At 44.1% G+C, this 15,094-nt stretch overlaps 1 protein-coding gene across 3 annotated transcripts in view; it reads left to right on the top strand.

Annotated features, from left to right (window-relative positions):
* Positions 1-14,094, top strand: part of LOC115204089 (pappalysin-1-like) — a 118,988-nt gene extending 104,894 nt beyond the window's left edge. For all 3 annotated transcript variants that reach the window (XM_029769396.1, XM_029769394.1, XM_029769395.1), the window contains one exon: positions 9,957-14,094. In XM_029769396.1, the coding sequence (XP_029625256.1) occupies positions 9,957-10,061 (105 nt within the window). In that variant the 3' untranslated portion in view covers positions 10,062-14,094. The remainder of the gene's footprint in view (positions 1-9,956) is intronic.
* Positions 14,095-15,094: the final 1,000 nt, after the last annotated feature.

The raw sequence follows: 15,094 nt of genomic DNA on the forward strand, positions 1-15,094 counted from the left end.
CCATTAAACAGCCAGTCACCAGTCTCATTCTGTAGCCTACTTGGGAATGTTCCATCAGTCTTAGAAGAATGTTTCCTTTCATTTCCTTTCAATCAATCAGTCAGTCATGTACTATTTACTGTATGTAGAGACATGTTGCCCCATAAAAACGGACCTAGTGCTTTGTTTTTGTCCTTCACTTATCTGTTGCATATTAGTACAGGAGCTGAGTGTTTTAGTGTTTTTAGAGTCTTAAATCCATACTCTAGGGTTCGAAAGACACAGTGATGTAGTCACTAGGCAGCCCAATGGTAAGTGACTTCACCCCAGAGTGGCTGGTTGGACTATGTTGATTCACTCTATCTCTACTCTCTATCTGTTGGCCAGACTCAGGGCCAGGGGGCTTATAACAGAACATTGCGTAATGGGGGGGGGGTGTACACCGAATCCATTGAGTAACCGAAGGAGACTACGGGGAGCGCGGGGGGGAGGCAGGTCCTAGAACAGGCTCTAGGTCTATGGGAGCTCTCATGTCACATACTTAGTCAACATGGACTGTAATAGTATTACTGGTTCATTCAATGTCCCATGGCTGGTTTAAATGATAAAAAACACTTTTAGACTCCGATGGCAATGTACAGTTTTCTATGAACTTCACATGTACTTCAGGTGACTTTCGGCCTCTGTTGGCCTTCAAACGCGTAGGAAGGCTGTGTGAAATAATGCACGTACAGTGTATTCAGAACCCTTTTTGCACATTTTGTTACGTTACACCCTTATTCTAAAATGGATTAAATCATCAATCTCCACACAATACCCCATAATGACAAAGCAAAAGCAGGTTTTTAGACATTTTAGCAAGTGTATTAAAAAAAAAGAAGGAAATATTACATTTACATAAGTATTCAGACCCTTTACTCAGTACTTTGTTGAAGCACCTTTGGCAGCGATTACAGACTCGAGTCTTCTTAGGTATGACGCAACAAGCTTAGCAAACCTGTATTTGGGGATTTTTTCACACTCTTCTCTGCAGATCCTCTGAAGCTCTGTCAGATTGGATGGGGAGTGTCACTGCCCAGCTATTTTCAGGTCTCTCCAGAGATGTTTGATCGGGTTCAAGTCCGGGCTCTGGCTGGGCCACTCAAGGACATTCAGAGACTTGTGCCAAAGCCACTCCTGCATTGTCTTGGCGGTGTGCTTTGGGTCGTTGTCCTGTTGGAAAGTTGTCCTTTGCCCCCAGTCTGAGGTCCTGAGCGCTCTGGAGCAGGTTTTCATCAAGGATCTCTCTGTACTTTGCTCCGTTCATCTTTCCCTCGACCCTCGTCCCAGTTCCTGCAGCTGAAAACATCCCCACAGCATGATGCTGCCACCACCATGCTTCACCGTAGGGATGATGCCAGGTTTACTCCAGAAGTGACGCTTGGCATTCAGGCCAAAGAGTTCAATCTTGGTTTCATCAGACCAGATGTTTCTCATGGTCTGATAGTATTTAGGTGCCTTTTGGCAAACTTCAAGCAGGCTGTCATGTGCCTTTTACTGAGGAGTGGCTTCCGTCTGGCCACTCTACCATAAAGTCCTGATTGGTGGAGTGCTGCAGAGATGGTTGTCCTGCTAGAAGGTTCTCTCAACTCCACAGAGGAACTCTAAAGCTCTGTCAGAGTGACCATCATTTTCTTTGTCACCTACCGATTGCTCGATTGCTCAGTTTGGCTGGGCAGCCAGCTGTAGTTGGTGGTCTTGGTGGTTCCAAACGTCTTCCTTTTAGAATGAGGGAGGCCACTGTGTTCTTAGGGACCTTCAATACAGCAGAAATGTTTTGGTACCCTTCCCCAGATCTGTGCCTCGACACAATCCTGTCTCGGAGCTCTACGGACAATTCCTTCGACCTCATGGCTTGGTTTTTGCTCTGACATGCAGTCAACTGTGAGACCTTATATAGAGAGGTGTGTGCCTTTCCAAATAATGTCCATTCAATTGAATTTACCACAGGTGGACTCCAATCAGGTTGTAGAAACATCTCAAGGATGTTTACATTTACATTTAAGTCATTTAGCAGACGCTCTTATCCAGAGCGACTTACAAATTGGTGCATTCACCTTATGATATCCAGTGGAACAACCACTTTACAATAGTGCATCTAAATCTTTTAAGGGGGGGGGGGGGTTAGAAGGATTACTATTATGTTCAATGGAAACAGGTTGCACCTGAGCTCAATTTCGAGTTTAATAGCAAAGGGTCTGAATACTTATGTCAATAAGGTATTTCTTAAATTTTTTATAAATGTGCAAACATTTATAAAAAACATTTTTTTTCATCAATTTTAGAATAAGGCTGTAATGTAACAAAATGTAGAAAAGGTCAAGGGGTCTGAATACTTTCCCAAAGCACTGTACCTGTGATTAAAAAAAAGTCCTACAAACAATTGTAAGCTGCATAATATTTGCAGTTTTGTGGTTAGTGTCCTTGGATACTGAATGGCAGGCAGACAGGCAGACAGGCAGACAGGCAGACAGACAGACAGACAGACAGACAGACAGACAGACAGACAGACAGACAGACAGACAGACAGACAGACAGACAGACAGACAGACAGACAGACAGACAGAGGATTGGGTCCATCTCTAGGAGCGTGTCTCTGAATGGTGGCCATTTCCGCTGAGCCGCAATGATAAGAGGATCACCTGGGCTCAAGCCCCGAAGCCAGGCGCCACTCCCAGGCATTCAGCCTGCCAGCCTTTGAAGCAAACACTTCATCTGGTATTTCAAAAGTGACTTCCCTGGAAATGGTTAGGATTTGGGAAAGATAGAGAAAATTGCTCTGAAATAACTGATCCTAATTTGATTTATCGGCTGCCATGAGCGAATGGCTAAAGAGGTTACCGGAGTTAAAGAAATGAGAAGGAAATATATGGAGGAGAAATGGGTCTGACGTGAATGTGAGATGTGAGAGGCATGAAACATGGGAAATGTTCTAATTTCTTATCAAGAATGTCATGAAATAGAACATGTGGCATCCAAATTCAGTACGAAGACTGCTGAAAGACACATTTTAATCCCTCATCTGACTTTGTGAAAACAGTCCGGACCTAAATGGTGTTGCCTTTGAAAAGTACTATACATATTTATTTCATGCAGATGGACTGTTGTCCATGTTGTTGTTGTTTGAAGCTTGTAGACATGTAGCTGGCTTTAGTTGTTTCAGCCTTCTAGATGTGGTTGGTGTTCCTTCGAGGCAGAGCTCATCCTCACCCTCCTCCATCTGGTCACCCCAATCAAAACAGCAACAGAACACTTAACTTCACTTTCACCTGATTCTCATTTGCCTGAAGGAACACATGGCCACCAGCCCAAAGGTTTGCGTAAGCCCTCAAAAACAAAACAACATGACACAGACAATGACAAATAACTCTCAGACCTCTTTTTGCGACAGTCTCCATCTATTCTGCCCGCTGGTGACACACAGGCACAGTCAGTCACACACTGTTTTTCTCCTTGTGGGAAGTTAGTGTTGTTGTTTCAGCCACAGGCAGAGATTCCATCCCTTCAGGTCTGTTAGATGTAGCTTTGTTTTGTCTGGGCCAGTGATAGTCAAATAGTGGCCCAGGACCCATTCAGGCCTGCTAGATTGTAGGCTACCGGTGTGAATATAGGTGCTGGGAATATAGACTGTCTTTGTAAGAACAGAGATTTCAACCCCATGTATCTAGGTCCTGTCACTCAAGCACTCAGGTTAGTGGAGAGACCCCATTGGATCAACTGAATGATAACCCCCCCCCCATACATTCACAAAAGGGTGTTTGTAGTACTTAGTGAGCTGGCTGGGATTGTTGTGCTGGTCGGACTATTCTGTGTTTGTCAGAGGTCAAGGGAAACCACCCCCACTGCCAATCTCTCCACAGAACCTCTACTTTCTCTGTTATTCCTTTGGGCATGCCACCTTAACGCCATGGTTTATTTCAGTGATTGCACTGCTCTAAAGGGAACACCACACACAGAGAGTGATAAAGTGAGCAGTATGGTATTGAAGAGTCTGGCAAACCACACTGTGGTAATAGGGAGAGTCCCCGGAAAGGCTCTCTGGAAACCACGCACACACACAGACAGAGTGACACACAGACAGAGTGACACACAGACAGAGTGACACACAGACAGAGTGACACACAGACAGAGTGACGCACAGTATCATCCCACCAGTATTTACCACCACAACTTGTTGTGCCTGTGGGGGCAGTGACTCAGCTGGAATCCTACTCAGGGTTGTTGTTCCTAGCGCTGTGACACAGCACATGATAACAAAGCCCTGCCAGCTTACTGAAGATAACATCAGAACACCCCCTCCTCCACTTCTCCTCCTCCAGGCAAAACCTTCCAGCTTAATTTCCCTCCGTTCTTTTCTGTTCTTTCGTGTGAGCGCAATAACTGAAAGAGAGAAGGGGGAGGGGCTAAAGTACTTCCCCGCCACCCCGTGTTTGTTTTTGTTCCTTATCTCCACTTTTTCTCTTTCCCTCCTTCTTTCTTTCTCCTGGAGATTTGCATATTAAGGAGTTCTGGATGACTTGCTGTGTATTATTCTGATCAGGGACTTTGAAGGTGCGAGGCAGGCTGCACAAAAGGTCACCACAGGATCCCCCTAATGACTTCAAGCTGTTGGCAGGCAAAGGGGGAGAAGGGGAGGGAAGAGGGATGAAGGGAGGGTATGGCTGAGACTGCCTGCCTGCCTCTCTGCCTGCCTGGCTGGGCCCTTTACCTTTCTCCCAGAACCCCATAGAAGGAATTCCTTCTTGGGAAATGGGAGACACCAGGCAAAGCAACCCTCCCTCCTCCACAATCATACTGTGGCTGTTTGTTTTTGTATTGTGGACTGTGCCACTTTGGTGACTTAAGTGAACTTTTGGGAGCTCCCCCACCCCACGCCTACACCTTCCCATTCCCTCCATGACCCATATTCTTCCATAATATGGCCTTGTTTTCCCTGTGTCATTATTGCTCTGTTTGTCTCCTTCCAGTTTCATAGAACTCTTCCTTTCCATTGGTTTATTCACTGAGACGGGGCGTTTTGCTCCTCTCCCAAACATGCACTTTGCAGCCCGTGTTTTTCTCTAGACATTGCTACTAGTGACTGTTGCTGTGTTTACATTTACTCTAACTTCTACAAGTTCCACCAGGGAGAAACTTCAAAGAGACATACCTTTTGAAGTTTAACGAAAATGTTGATACACCAAATTAAAGAGAGGAAAAAAATGCAGCTAAATAAATATGTCGGGCCAGATGAGGTTTGTTCTGTGAAAATGAATGAACTTTTTTGTCGCTCTGCTAAATTTCTACTCAAACAAACACCAATTTAGACTGACACATCACACCTTTACCAAAAGGTCATGACTGAGTCAAATTTAGCAATAACAACCGACATACATTTTTCTCTTAGTTCTTTGGGGTTTTCATACACTTTCTATTGTTTCCCCTGGAAATGACCCTCTCAGATCTTAAAGGCAAGAGTTCAACCAATTACCCCATAATGCAGTGTTATTGCTCTGGGATTCTGCATCACTTCTATAATCCTATCAAGGTTGTTCAGTTTATATCAAGAAGTAGTGATTGAATCGATGACCTTGGAAGTGTGTAGAGGGCAGAAAATGTTTCCTGTTTGTTGACTTGGGGGATTTTCCTTTCACACCCGATGATGCACCTGAAAAGGTAGAAATGTGTTTATCCGTTATTTATTGGCATAGCTATTACTCATCTGAGAATCAGATCATGGACATTCATTACTGTGTCAAAGAGAGCTGTACATGTACATCACAGGCAGCTGACAGGCTCGTAGTAATGGCTGAAACAGAATCAATGGAATGTTATCAAACTCATCAAACACATGGTTACCGCCATTCACGCCATTATTTTTGAGCCGTCCTCCCCTCAGCAGCCTCCTGTGATTTACATTCACTAAGCAGGATAGTGGACAAAATATGCAATTCAGGCAATAAAAAGGCCAGCCCATCCATACTGGTCCTTCCTCTGTGTCTCACCTTGTTTGGGGCTAGGCTGCAACCACACAAGGTTCCACTGGTGCCCCTTACTCTGGATGCCTTGAAACCTGGAAACGGATCATTCTGGGATATGACATGATTGCATAGGACACAACTACCTGGGCAGTTCTATTGTGAACCATTGCTCAGAAGAGATAGACTGCTGTCAGTTTCTTTCTCAATGGAAGCTCTGAGCATCACTGAAGTGTCTTTGATTAAACCATCTTGTGCTCTCAAGTCCTTGGGCATCCAGCCCTATCATGCCCCATTCAGTTTCACTGCGGTCACAGCGTATATTGGCTAACTGCATGTAGAGAGGGCGCTGCATCAACAGCTCTTATTTTTAAATGTCTGAGGGCAACCGAGTTTGACTTCGGCTCCCTGTGCCAAGACCCTGCCAAGGCAATTAAGGGAAGAGAAGCAATGGCGGGGGCCCAGGGCCAGGGCCCAGCAGGTACGGAACCAACACTTAATGCTTGCCGACCAATTCTGGTCGGCAAGCATTAAGTGTTGGTTCCGTACCTGCCTTCTTTTTATAAGACTTAATTATCAACGTATGCCTTTGCTGCCACGCAATGTTTACAGCAATAAAACCCCATCCCTAAACGAGCAGCTCAGGCCTTCCAAATAGTTTCCTTTAATACTGGTCTTAAAGGGGGAAGAGAGGAGGCATGGTACGGACCAGGAGTGGGGGAGAGTAGGAGGGAGGTATGGAGAGGATTGTTGAACAAAACAAGCTTCTGGGAGGTGGGAGGATGGGGGAGGATGGGGTTTCTCCACAGCTGAGCAAAGATAGGAACTCTCCAGGGGAAACACGCTCCCAGCAGGTTTAGGAGCCTTGGCTGTTTGCTCACGTCGAGTGCCGGGCGCTAGCGAAGTCAAAACCTGCCCTTCTCTCTCTCATTGGATATGTCTTTCTTTCTTTCTCTTTCATTCATTCATTCATTCTTTCTCTTTATTTCTCTCGCTCTATCCTCTCTTGCTAATTTCCTCTCTTGTATGCACTCTCTTTCTCTCTTTATCGCTCCCTTTCGGTCTTTCATGCTCTCTCCACTCTCTCCCTCTTCCATGTATACTTTCTCCCTTCCCCTTTCTCCCACTCTCTATCCATCTCTCCTGTGTTTGTTGTTATAACAACATGTATCTCTGTGTAGTGAAGAGTGATCACCAGTGGTTCTCATTGGAATAACACAATTAGTGCTGGTTTGTTTTATCAGCTTGCCTGTGTTCATAGAAGTTGAGGTTATGTGGATAATAATGATACAGAGAGGGGACCATTACACTCAATGTGTTTAAATACCAAAACAAAGCTTGATTTCATATGTGAGATTCCCTTTTTCACGATCTCTAAACCAGCCACTTAGAACTGACAGGAAAAATGTAGCTTATATAATGATACATATTTAAGCAATAAGGCAAGAGGAGGTGTGGTATATGGCCAATATACCACAGCTAAGGGCTGTTCTTAAGCACAACGCAACGCAGCGTGCCTAGACACAGCCCTTAGCGGTGGTATATTAACCATATACCACAAACCTCCAAGGTGCCTTATTGCTATTATAAACTGATTACCAATGTAATTACAGCAGTAAAAATAAATGTTTTGTCATACCTGTGGTATATGGTCTGATATATCACGGCCAATCAGCATTTAGGGCTCGAACCACCAAGTTGATATGTTATATATATATTTTGTTATCAATTGAATGTGTTACCTAATGAACAGGGCTGGGTGTTTTGTTGTTGTTAATTGTGTGTGTGTGTGTGTGTGTGTGTGTGTGTGTGTGTGTGTGTGTGTGTGTAAAATTAGATTTGTGTGTGTTTGTGCACACAAGTTTGAGAGTAGTCCTTCCCTTCCACAGCCTCCCTACCCCTCAAACACTTTCCACCCCTGAGCATAGACTGGCATGATTCTAGTCTGTTTCTGGAGGTGGGGGTCATGGGCTCTGATGTGCCTGCTCTTTCACAGGGGCTTTCATGTTTCTGTGGGTGTCTTCCTGGGACTTCCACGGGGCCCCTGGCCCCCACTCAGCCCCCGTTCCCAGCCACCCTCTGAGATCACTGATCAGGGCCAGATGTGGCAGCTGGTCCAGCCACCCTGGAGGTCAAGGTCACAGGAACCCATATCAAATTTGACACCCACCATCTCTTTTGACCAGATAGAGAGATCCTCACACAGAGGGAGGGAGTAAAAAGGGTGTGGTGATAGGATTGTGGGAGAGAGGGATTGGGTGGGGCGTGGGGGGGGGGGGAGTAGGGAGAGAATGGGGGCTAAACTGACAGAGAGGGAGAGACAGGAGGGAGAGAGAGAAAGTGTGAAGCAGACAGCAGAAGAGGGTATGGAGGAACGCGAGAGAGAAAAGGGAGGAGGAGGAGGAATTGGGGCAGTGTGTTTTTTGCCTCATGCCTAGATCTAAAGAGGCACAGAGTAAACCCTGTTCATGCGATTGACAGCTGTTTCTGAAGTGTGTCCGGCCTGTGCTTGTAAAGTCATCACATGGAGGGCCTGTTTTCTCAGAAGAGCCTGGTGTTGGCCGCCCAACCCTCGCCCATTAGGAAATCCCTCTCACAAACAACTTGGTTTAATACTCCATTTCAAAGACGGACCTGCGTCATCGTTCCTCAGCCACTGGTGCACTCTCCCTCTTTCAGCCCCAGTGCCCCAATGTTTACTCTACAAACCCCATGCCCCTGAAGGCCTTGAGTCCCAGACAGGCTATTGGTGGGCTTCCCTGGATGTAAGTTCTCTACTGTACTGTATATACCACCCAGGGTTACCACAACATTGGAGGCCATAGGGGAAAGTCTTGATTCTCGAGGGATCCCTCTGTCCAATGATGTTCTGAAGAATCTTGCACTTTTGCTGTTCTTTGCTCTACTGTTCTGTACTGTATGTCCTTCTTACCAGCCAATAAACAAGCTACTTGTGTTGGCCCATGACTTAGTGAATTTGATGTTATTACCGTAGTCAAGGTTAAGTTGTCCAGTATGTTGCCGTAACAACAAACAATTCCATTTTCAGATAATAGGAGGATGAGACACTGATTACTGAAGTCTGAAGTCATCCCATGCCAGCCAACAGCCTTCCTGATTGTGCTGGCTAATAGGCCTAGTCTTTCCTAATGACTCAGTTTATTTGTTACCCCATTGCTGCTTTATTTGTTGCGGTAGCCAATGTTTCTCTACCGTCACTGCTCTGGCCCTTCTGTCAAAGCCACCACTTAGAACCCTAATAGGAAAACGAGACACAAGCAGCACACCCACATCCTTCTGATAAGCCGGGGGGGGGGGGGGGGGGGGGGGTGCAGAATGCAGACGTACTCTGGTCTAAATCCGCCAGGCGCTGGCTGGAGACACATGTGTTTCTAGTTTCGAGCGACTGGGGATGCATTGTGTGTACCCAAACAGCTGAAGCAGGCCCTTGGAGAGGCAACACAGCAGCAGCTGGTGCTGCTGACGCACCGGCGATGTGCGCCTGTGACGTCAAACTCTACACACTGGCAGAGGCCTATGGTAGGCCGAGTCTATTTTGAATGTGTTTCTGGGCACTCGTCACTTCATGGAGGATTGACACTTCACAACACTCGTAGTACTCCACCACATACCGCGACGGGATTGGCTGGCAGCAGTTGGCTGGTGTTTGTCAAGCGGCGTTTCCCGCTAGTGGAGTTGACGCTGAGGCATCTAACACTATTACCACTGTTGTTAATGGCTCTATAGGAATGTATCAGCACTCCTACAGTGCCACAGTCCTCCTAAAAGGGTTGGAACCCTGGATAAATGTAATACAGACTATTACGGACTATTATACTAGTATAATAATACTATAAACATCATTAACACTGCGTATGTACAAATCCTATAACACCCAAGCATTATTTATAGAGATTTAATTGTCTTTGTTTTTGATTATAGATTTAACATTGTATGTGTCTCTCTGTGTGTCCCTGCCAGGTAATCCCGTTCCCCATGTCCTGTGACATACGGGAAGACTGTGCCTGCCGAGACCCCAAAGCTGCAGAGAACAGGAAAGATGAGCACGTTCACTCTCTGGGGTGACACCACCTCCTTGCCCCCCACCCGACCCCCGAACCCTCTCCCCAAAACCACCCACACCTGGACTGGGACCGAAGGCGACCCGCCGTCCCCTTCCTCGCCCTAACCTCCTCCACATGCTGCTTTACAGGAGTAGCTCTCCACCCATACTGCACCCCCCTAACAGACACCTGCCTCCGACTTCTCCACATTGGGAAAGATGAACAGACCAGACCAGATAGGCTATAAGTGAAAACCCATTTCTTAAAGAAAGGAAAGAATCTGCAAAGTCACCAACCACCAAAACATCTACAGCAAGAGAAAAAAAGAAAACACAAATACAAACATTTTTTGGAATGAACGATATATATAAAAAAATGACCCCAAAACAAACCCAGACTGGATAGCATGCCTTTGTTTAGTTTGGTGCCAGCTTCCGTGTCCATTTAATACCGTACAATCTCATATGATTCTCTTTCAGTTCCCCCCCCTACCCACCAAAAGAAAGTGAGATATGTTATCCATATGGAATCTTTTTTTGGGGGGGGGGTGTATGCTGAAGTCATCAATGGTGGCACTGAATGACAGACAGAAGGACTATTGCCAAAATAACAGAGAGTATGAACGCACTTGACGTGTCCTCGTGTTGTTTTGCTCCAGAGCTGGTGAGAGTGCCATTCCTGGAGATATCACAGCACAGGGATCAGGCTGTCAGTTCGTGCCCTCTGCCTTCTCTTGATGGAAATGCCTTTTCTTTTTCTTCATATATCACAGGCTTAGAAGCTCTGCTCTTACACAGATGTGAAATAGGATATAGGCGGCCATATTGATAAAGAGATTCAAACCAGAGAAGTCTAACATATTACAGGAAGTGACATCACATGCAATGAAGACATATTGCAATGCAAAAAAAAACGGTTAGTATGGCTGCTCCTGCTGCTACTACTTTTGCTGCTACTTTGCCATATGACCAACTGCATACTATTTTTACCCAGTGAGGTTGGACGGAGCCAGCCCCGTCTGCCTTAACGCTTACCTCCTAACACCATGCATTAGTGGACACTTGTATCTGCATGTACAGTACACTCAACTCGAACCTAGAATAAACACTCCTGCAACATTGCAAATGGTTAGTAGATAAAAAATACAGTTGCAATTGCCCCGTAACGTTGATGTCTAACCTCAGAAAACATAACACCTCACATTTCCATACCCTTTTGGTTTATGCAGTCCAATAGGCCTAAGACTTCATAGGTTATTTGTCTATCAGAGAATATACCAGAAATGTCTCACCAAAAGCAATGTTGACTCAATACAAAAATGCAATACTTATTACTGAGTTTAAAACGACTTCAAGAATGTGATTGACACTGAAAACACAGTTAGAACCTGGTGAATGTAGTCAATGTTCATTCACAACTACATCCTCAAACGGTTTCCAGCAGCATAGCATAGCCTTCACCTCAATAGGCTTAGTTAAACAGTACATACACATACAAACAACATGGAGGCTTTCCTCATTTTAGTATAGACATCTGGATGTATTCGTTGTTAACAAGTAGCATTTAGAACAGCAGTAGTAGTAGTACAGTTTATGCCGAAGACACTGTTGTCTTCTTCTGTTGAGCCCAATGGCTTGACAGACTGCATGTGTTTAGTAGCCCAGCTTGGCCTTTTCTTACCTGCATTAGTGCTGGAGGTGCCATCCCTGGCACTAGTAGTGTGACTTTTGTACCTATCCCCCCATTAACCACACAACAACCTTTACTTCAATAGACTCACCTTTCATAGCCCATAAACGAAATGTGCAAATACAGACACACACACACACACCTGTATAACTGAGTCCTCCTCATCAGCATATTGTCATGAAGGCTGCTTGGCATAAGGTCCACAGGCTGCTGCTCCATGTTTCAGCCATCGCTGGGCTATCTGGTCATAAATGTATACAACCCTGTGTATTCCTCTTAGGCTGTGTTCACACAGGCAGCCCAATTCTGATCTTTTTTTCATTAATTGACCGATCACATCAGGTCTTTTCACATCAGCTCTGAAAAAGACCAATCAGTGAAGAAAATATCAGAATTGGGCTGCCTGTCTAAACGCAGCCTTAGGGCTTTTTTCAGTCCATATCTCGGAAGTTCAGCGTCACAGCTTGATTGAAATTTAAAGGCATTTGTTCCCGTGTTAGCGGAGTGCATTCACTGTAAACGCTGCATATATCGACTCAATCGGGAAATAACCTTTACATTTTTCTAGCGCACAATCTGTAACGCTTAGAGCCCTTGAATAGAGCCCTAAACTCTCTCATCTGGTATGGACCAATGGGATGGTCCCTTTGACTCCTCAACATAGGCTGCTATAAGGCATTCCAGAATATTCCCATACACCTTTCAGTTCTGACCAATCACTGGTCATCGTACAGACTGAGTAGAGAGATAGTAGGACAATACCACATCACACAGTAAAGTAGGGAGACATTTCAACGTCAAATGTACAATGTAAATATGACATTTTCAGTGTAATACTGCTTTTTACGCCCGTAGAGGTGGAAAAAAAACAAAAACTTTACAATTGTTCTCCTGTTAAATTTTCTCATTTATGTTTCATTTTTACAAAATGTCGTAATATTTCATCAGTATTTGTATTATTTACCTCAGTTACTGCACTTTTAGGTTGCCTTTTAAGAAGAAAAATATAAGTCAAAACGTTTAGAAGCTGCTATTGTCAGAAAGGTGATTTGAAAAAGTGTATGATGTTTTTGTCATTTGACACTCCTATGCTATTACTATTAGCTTTCCTGTGATTAGCATCGTTGTATTCCCACTCGTATCCATTATCATATGATTACGATATTATTGTATCAAGGCTATATAACCTGGGACTTGCGCCATTTTTTTAAATGTAGGTTCAAATATAAAAAAGTCAGATGTACACGTTTTGAAATATTATACATGATATGAAAGCATTAATGTATTTTGTGTTCCTCCTGGTTAGGAGACAAACTTTACATTTTTTCTCCATGGTTTGTGTAATGCAACATCATATGTATTTGATGCAAATTGTGGCGTGGAAACCATGGAACCATGGAGAACGGATAACTAAATGAAGAAACTACCCAAAAAAAGTGACTCTAGAAAGTTGCAGAATTTAAAGACTTTAAAAACCTGAGTGAAGGAACTGTGGAGACTACATTCATTGTTATATAGCCTACATCAGCTTTGACAATTGTGCATTTAACACTTTATACAATATATATCCCTGGTAAAATGAACTGTGTTATGTTGATATAATCAAATGGTATGAAATAATACTCCAAATACTGCTGCTTTCATTAGAGATAATACTAGTAGGGAGAGATTTAAACAGCACTACACAAAGCCAACAACCGTACTGTGGATTATCATCCTCTGCCAACACTCCCACAGGATTTCTAAAAAGCCATTCATAGACTAACCCAAGGGTTATCTTGCCATTGGACCCTCCCTTCCCTCAAACTGGACAAACATTATAGACCTGTCATCTCTTTCACCCCCCCTTCTTTCACTTATCTACAGCTCCTGTCTTTGACACTGTCTTGTGTCGTCATCCTCATCAATGTCATTACAAAGTCCGGAGACCAGAAACAGTGACTCTCTGAGAAAGGGATATGACAGTCTTTACAGAATGTGACTGCTTCTGTGTCAACATGTACACAGCCCATGATATATGGTCTGGCTTTAGTCTTCTGATGTGTTCTCTGTACTGGACAAGGTACTGTTCCAAAGCCATAAAGCCAGGATGTTATGAAAGGAAGTTTCAGATGTGATGTTTTGTATACGAGAACATCACCTCTCTACTGTAAGCCACCACAGGATACCTTTGCTGTACCTCATGCCTGTAATGTTTGCTGCTTCTATATGTTGGTATTTAGTGATTTTTTGCGTCTCTTAGCAATGGTGTAAATAGTAGAACTATTTATTGAGAGTGTTATACTTTTTTAAGTTATATTTAATGTTCATGTAAATTATTTTTTACATTGCTCTTATAAACAGACATATTGGTTGTGAGTTAAAAACGTTTTTTCTCTTCCTTTATTGTCATTTTATTTCTGTCACAATGTGGTCACAAAGCGCTGGTCAAGGTCGTTGTCTCATTGGTCACTGGGGTAGATAGACACTACTCTCGTCCAATGAGGATTCACCACATGTTTATGCAGTGCACAAGTATAATTTTTTTTATTTCTATATTGCAAATCCAGAATGTTCTGTCATTTTCCACATTTTATTTTATTCGATAACTCTTCAATCGTAAGATGAACTTGCTCAAAGGGGAGAACCTATATCATGTTGAAGTAGGTAGATCCATACTCCATGAACTCTGAGGAGTGGTCAGGCAGCCGGGGGTGCTCCAGGTGGGTTGATGATAGAGGGGAAGGGGTAGGATGGGTGGAGGTGGGCTGCTTTTCCTGGCGGGCCTGGGTATTTGTCCAGGTGTAAAAACTGTGTACACACAGAGCTGCCCCTGGGCCAGGACCGATGAGTCTAACTTTCTCTTGGAGGTGGCGGCTGATCACTGCAGCACTCTCCTCCTGACACTCCGGGCCATCCGTCACTGTCAGGAAGAAGAAACGGCAGGCTGGCATAGCGGTCAGGTCGGATAGGGAATGCCTTGGAGGTGAGGTGGGCCACATGGAAGAGCAGGGAGGAGGGATAATTGGAATACTACCTAACATATGAGCCCTAGTGCAGCAGGCTGAAGAACTACCCTGTCCTTCACTCTCAGACCAGAGGAGTAAAATAAATCAACATTTGAAATGCATGGCAGAGAGTCCGTTTCAATGTCTTTAAATTAGTGGTGGAAAAAGTACCCAATTGTCATACTTGAGTAAAAGTAAAGATACCTTAATAGAAAATGACTCAAGTAAAAGTGAAAGTCACCCAGTAAAATACTACTTGAGTAAAAGTCGAAAAGTATTTGGTTTTAAATATACTTAAGTATCAAAAGTAAAAGTATAAATAATTTACAATTCCTTATATTAAGCAAACCTGACAAACCATTTTCTTGTTTTTTATTTA

Source organism: Salmo trutta, chromosome 12 (assembly GCF_901001165.1).
Source record: "Salmo trutta chromosome 12, fSalTru1.1, whole genome shotgun sequence".
Classification (NCBI taxonomy): domain Eukaryota; kingdom Metazoa; phylum Chordata; class Actinopteri; order Salmoniformes; family Salmonidae; genus Salmo; species Salmo trutta.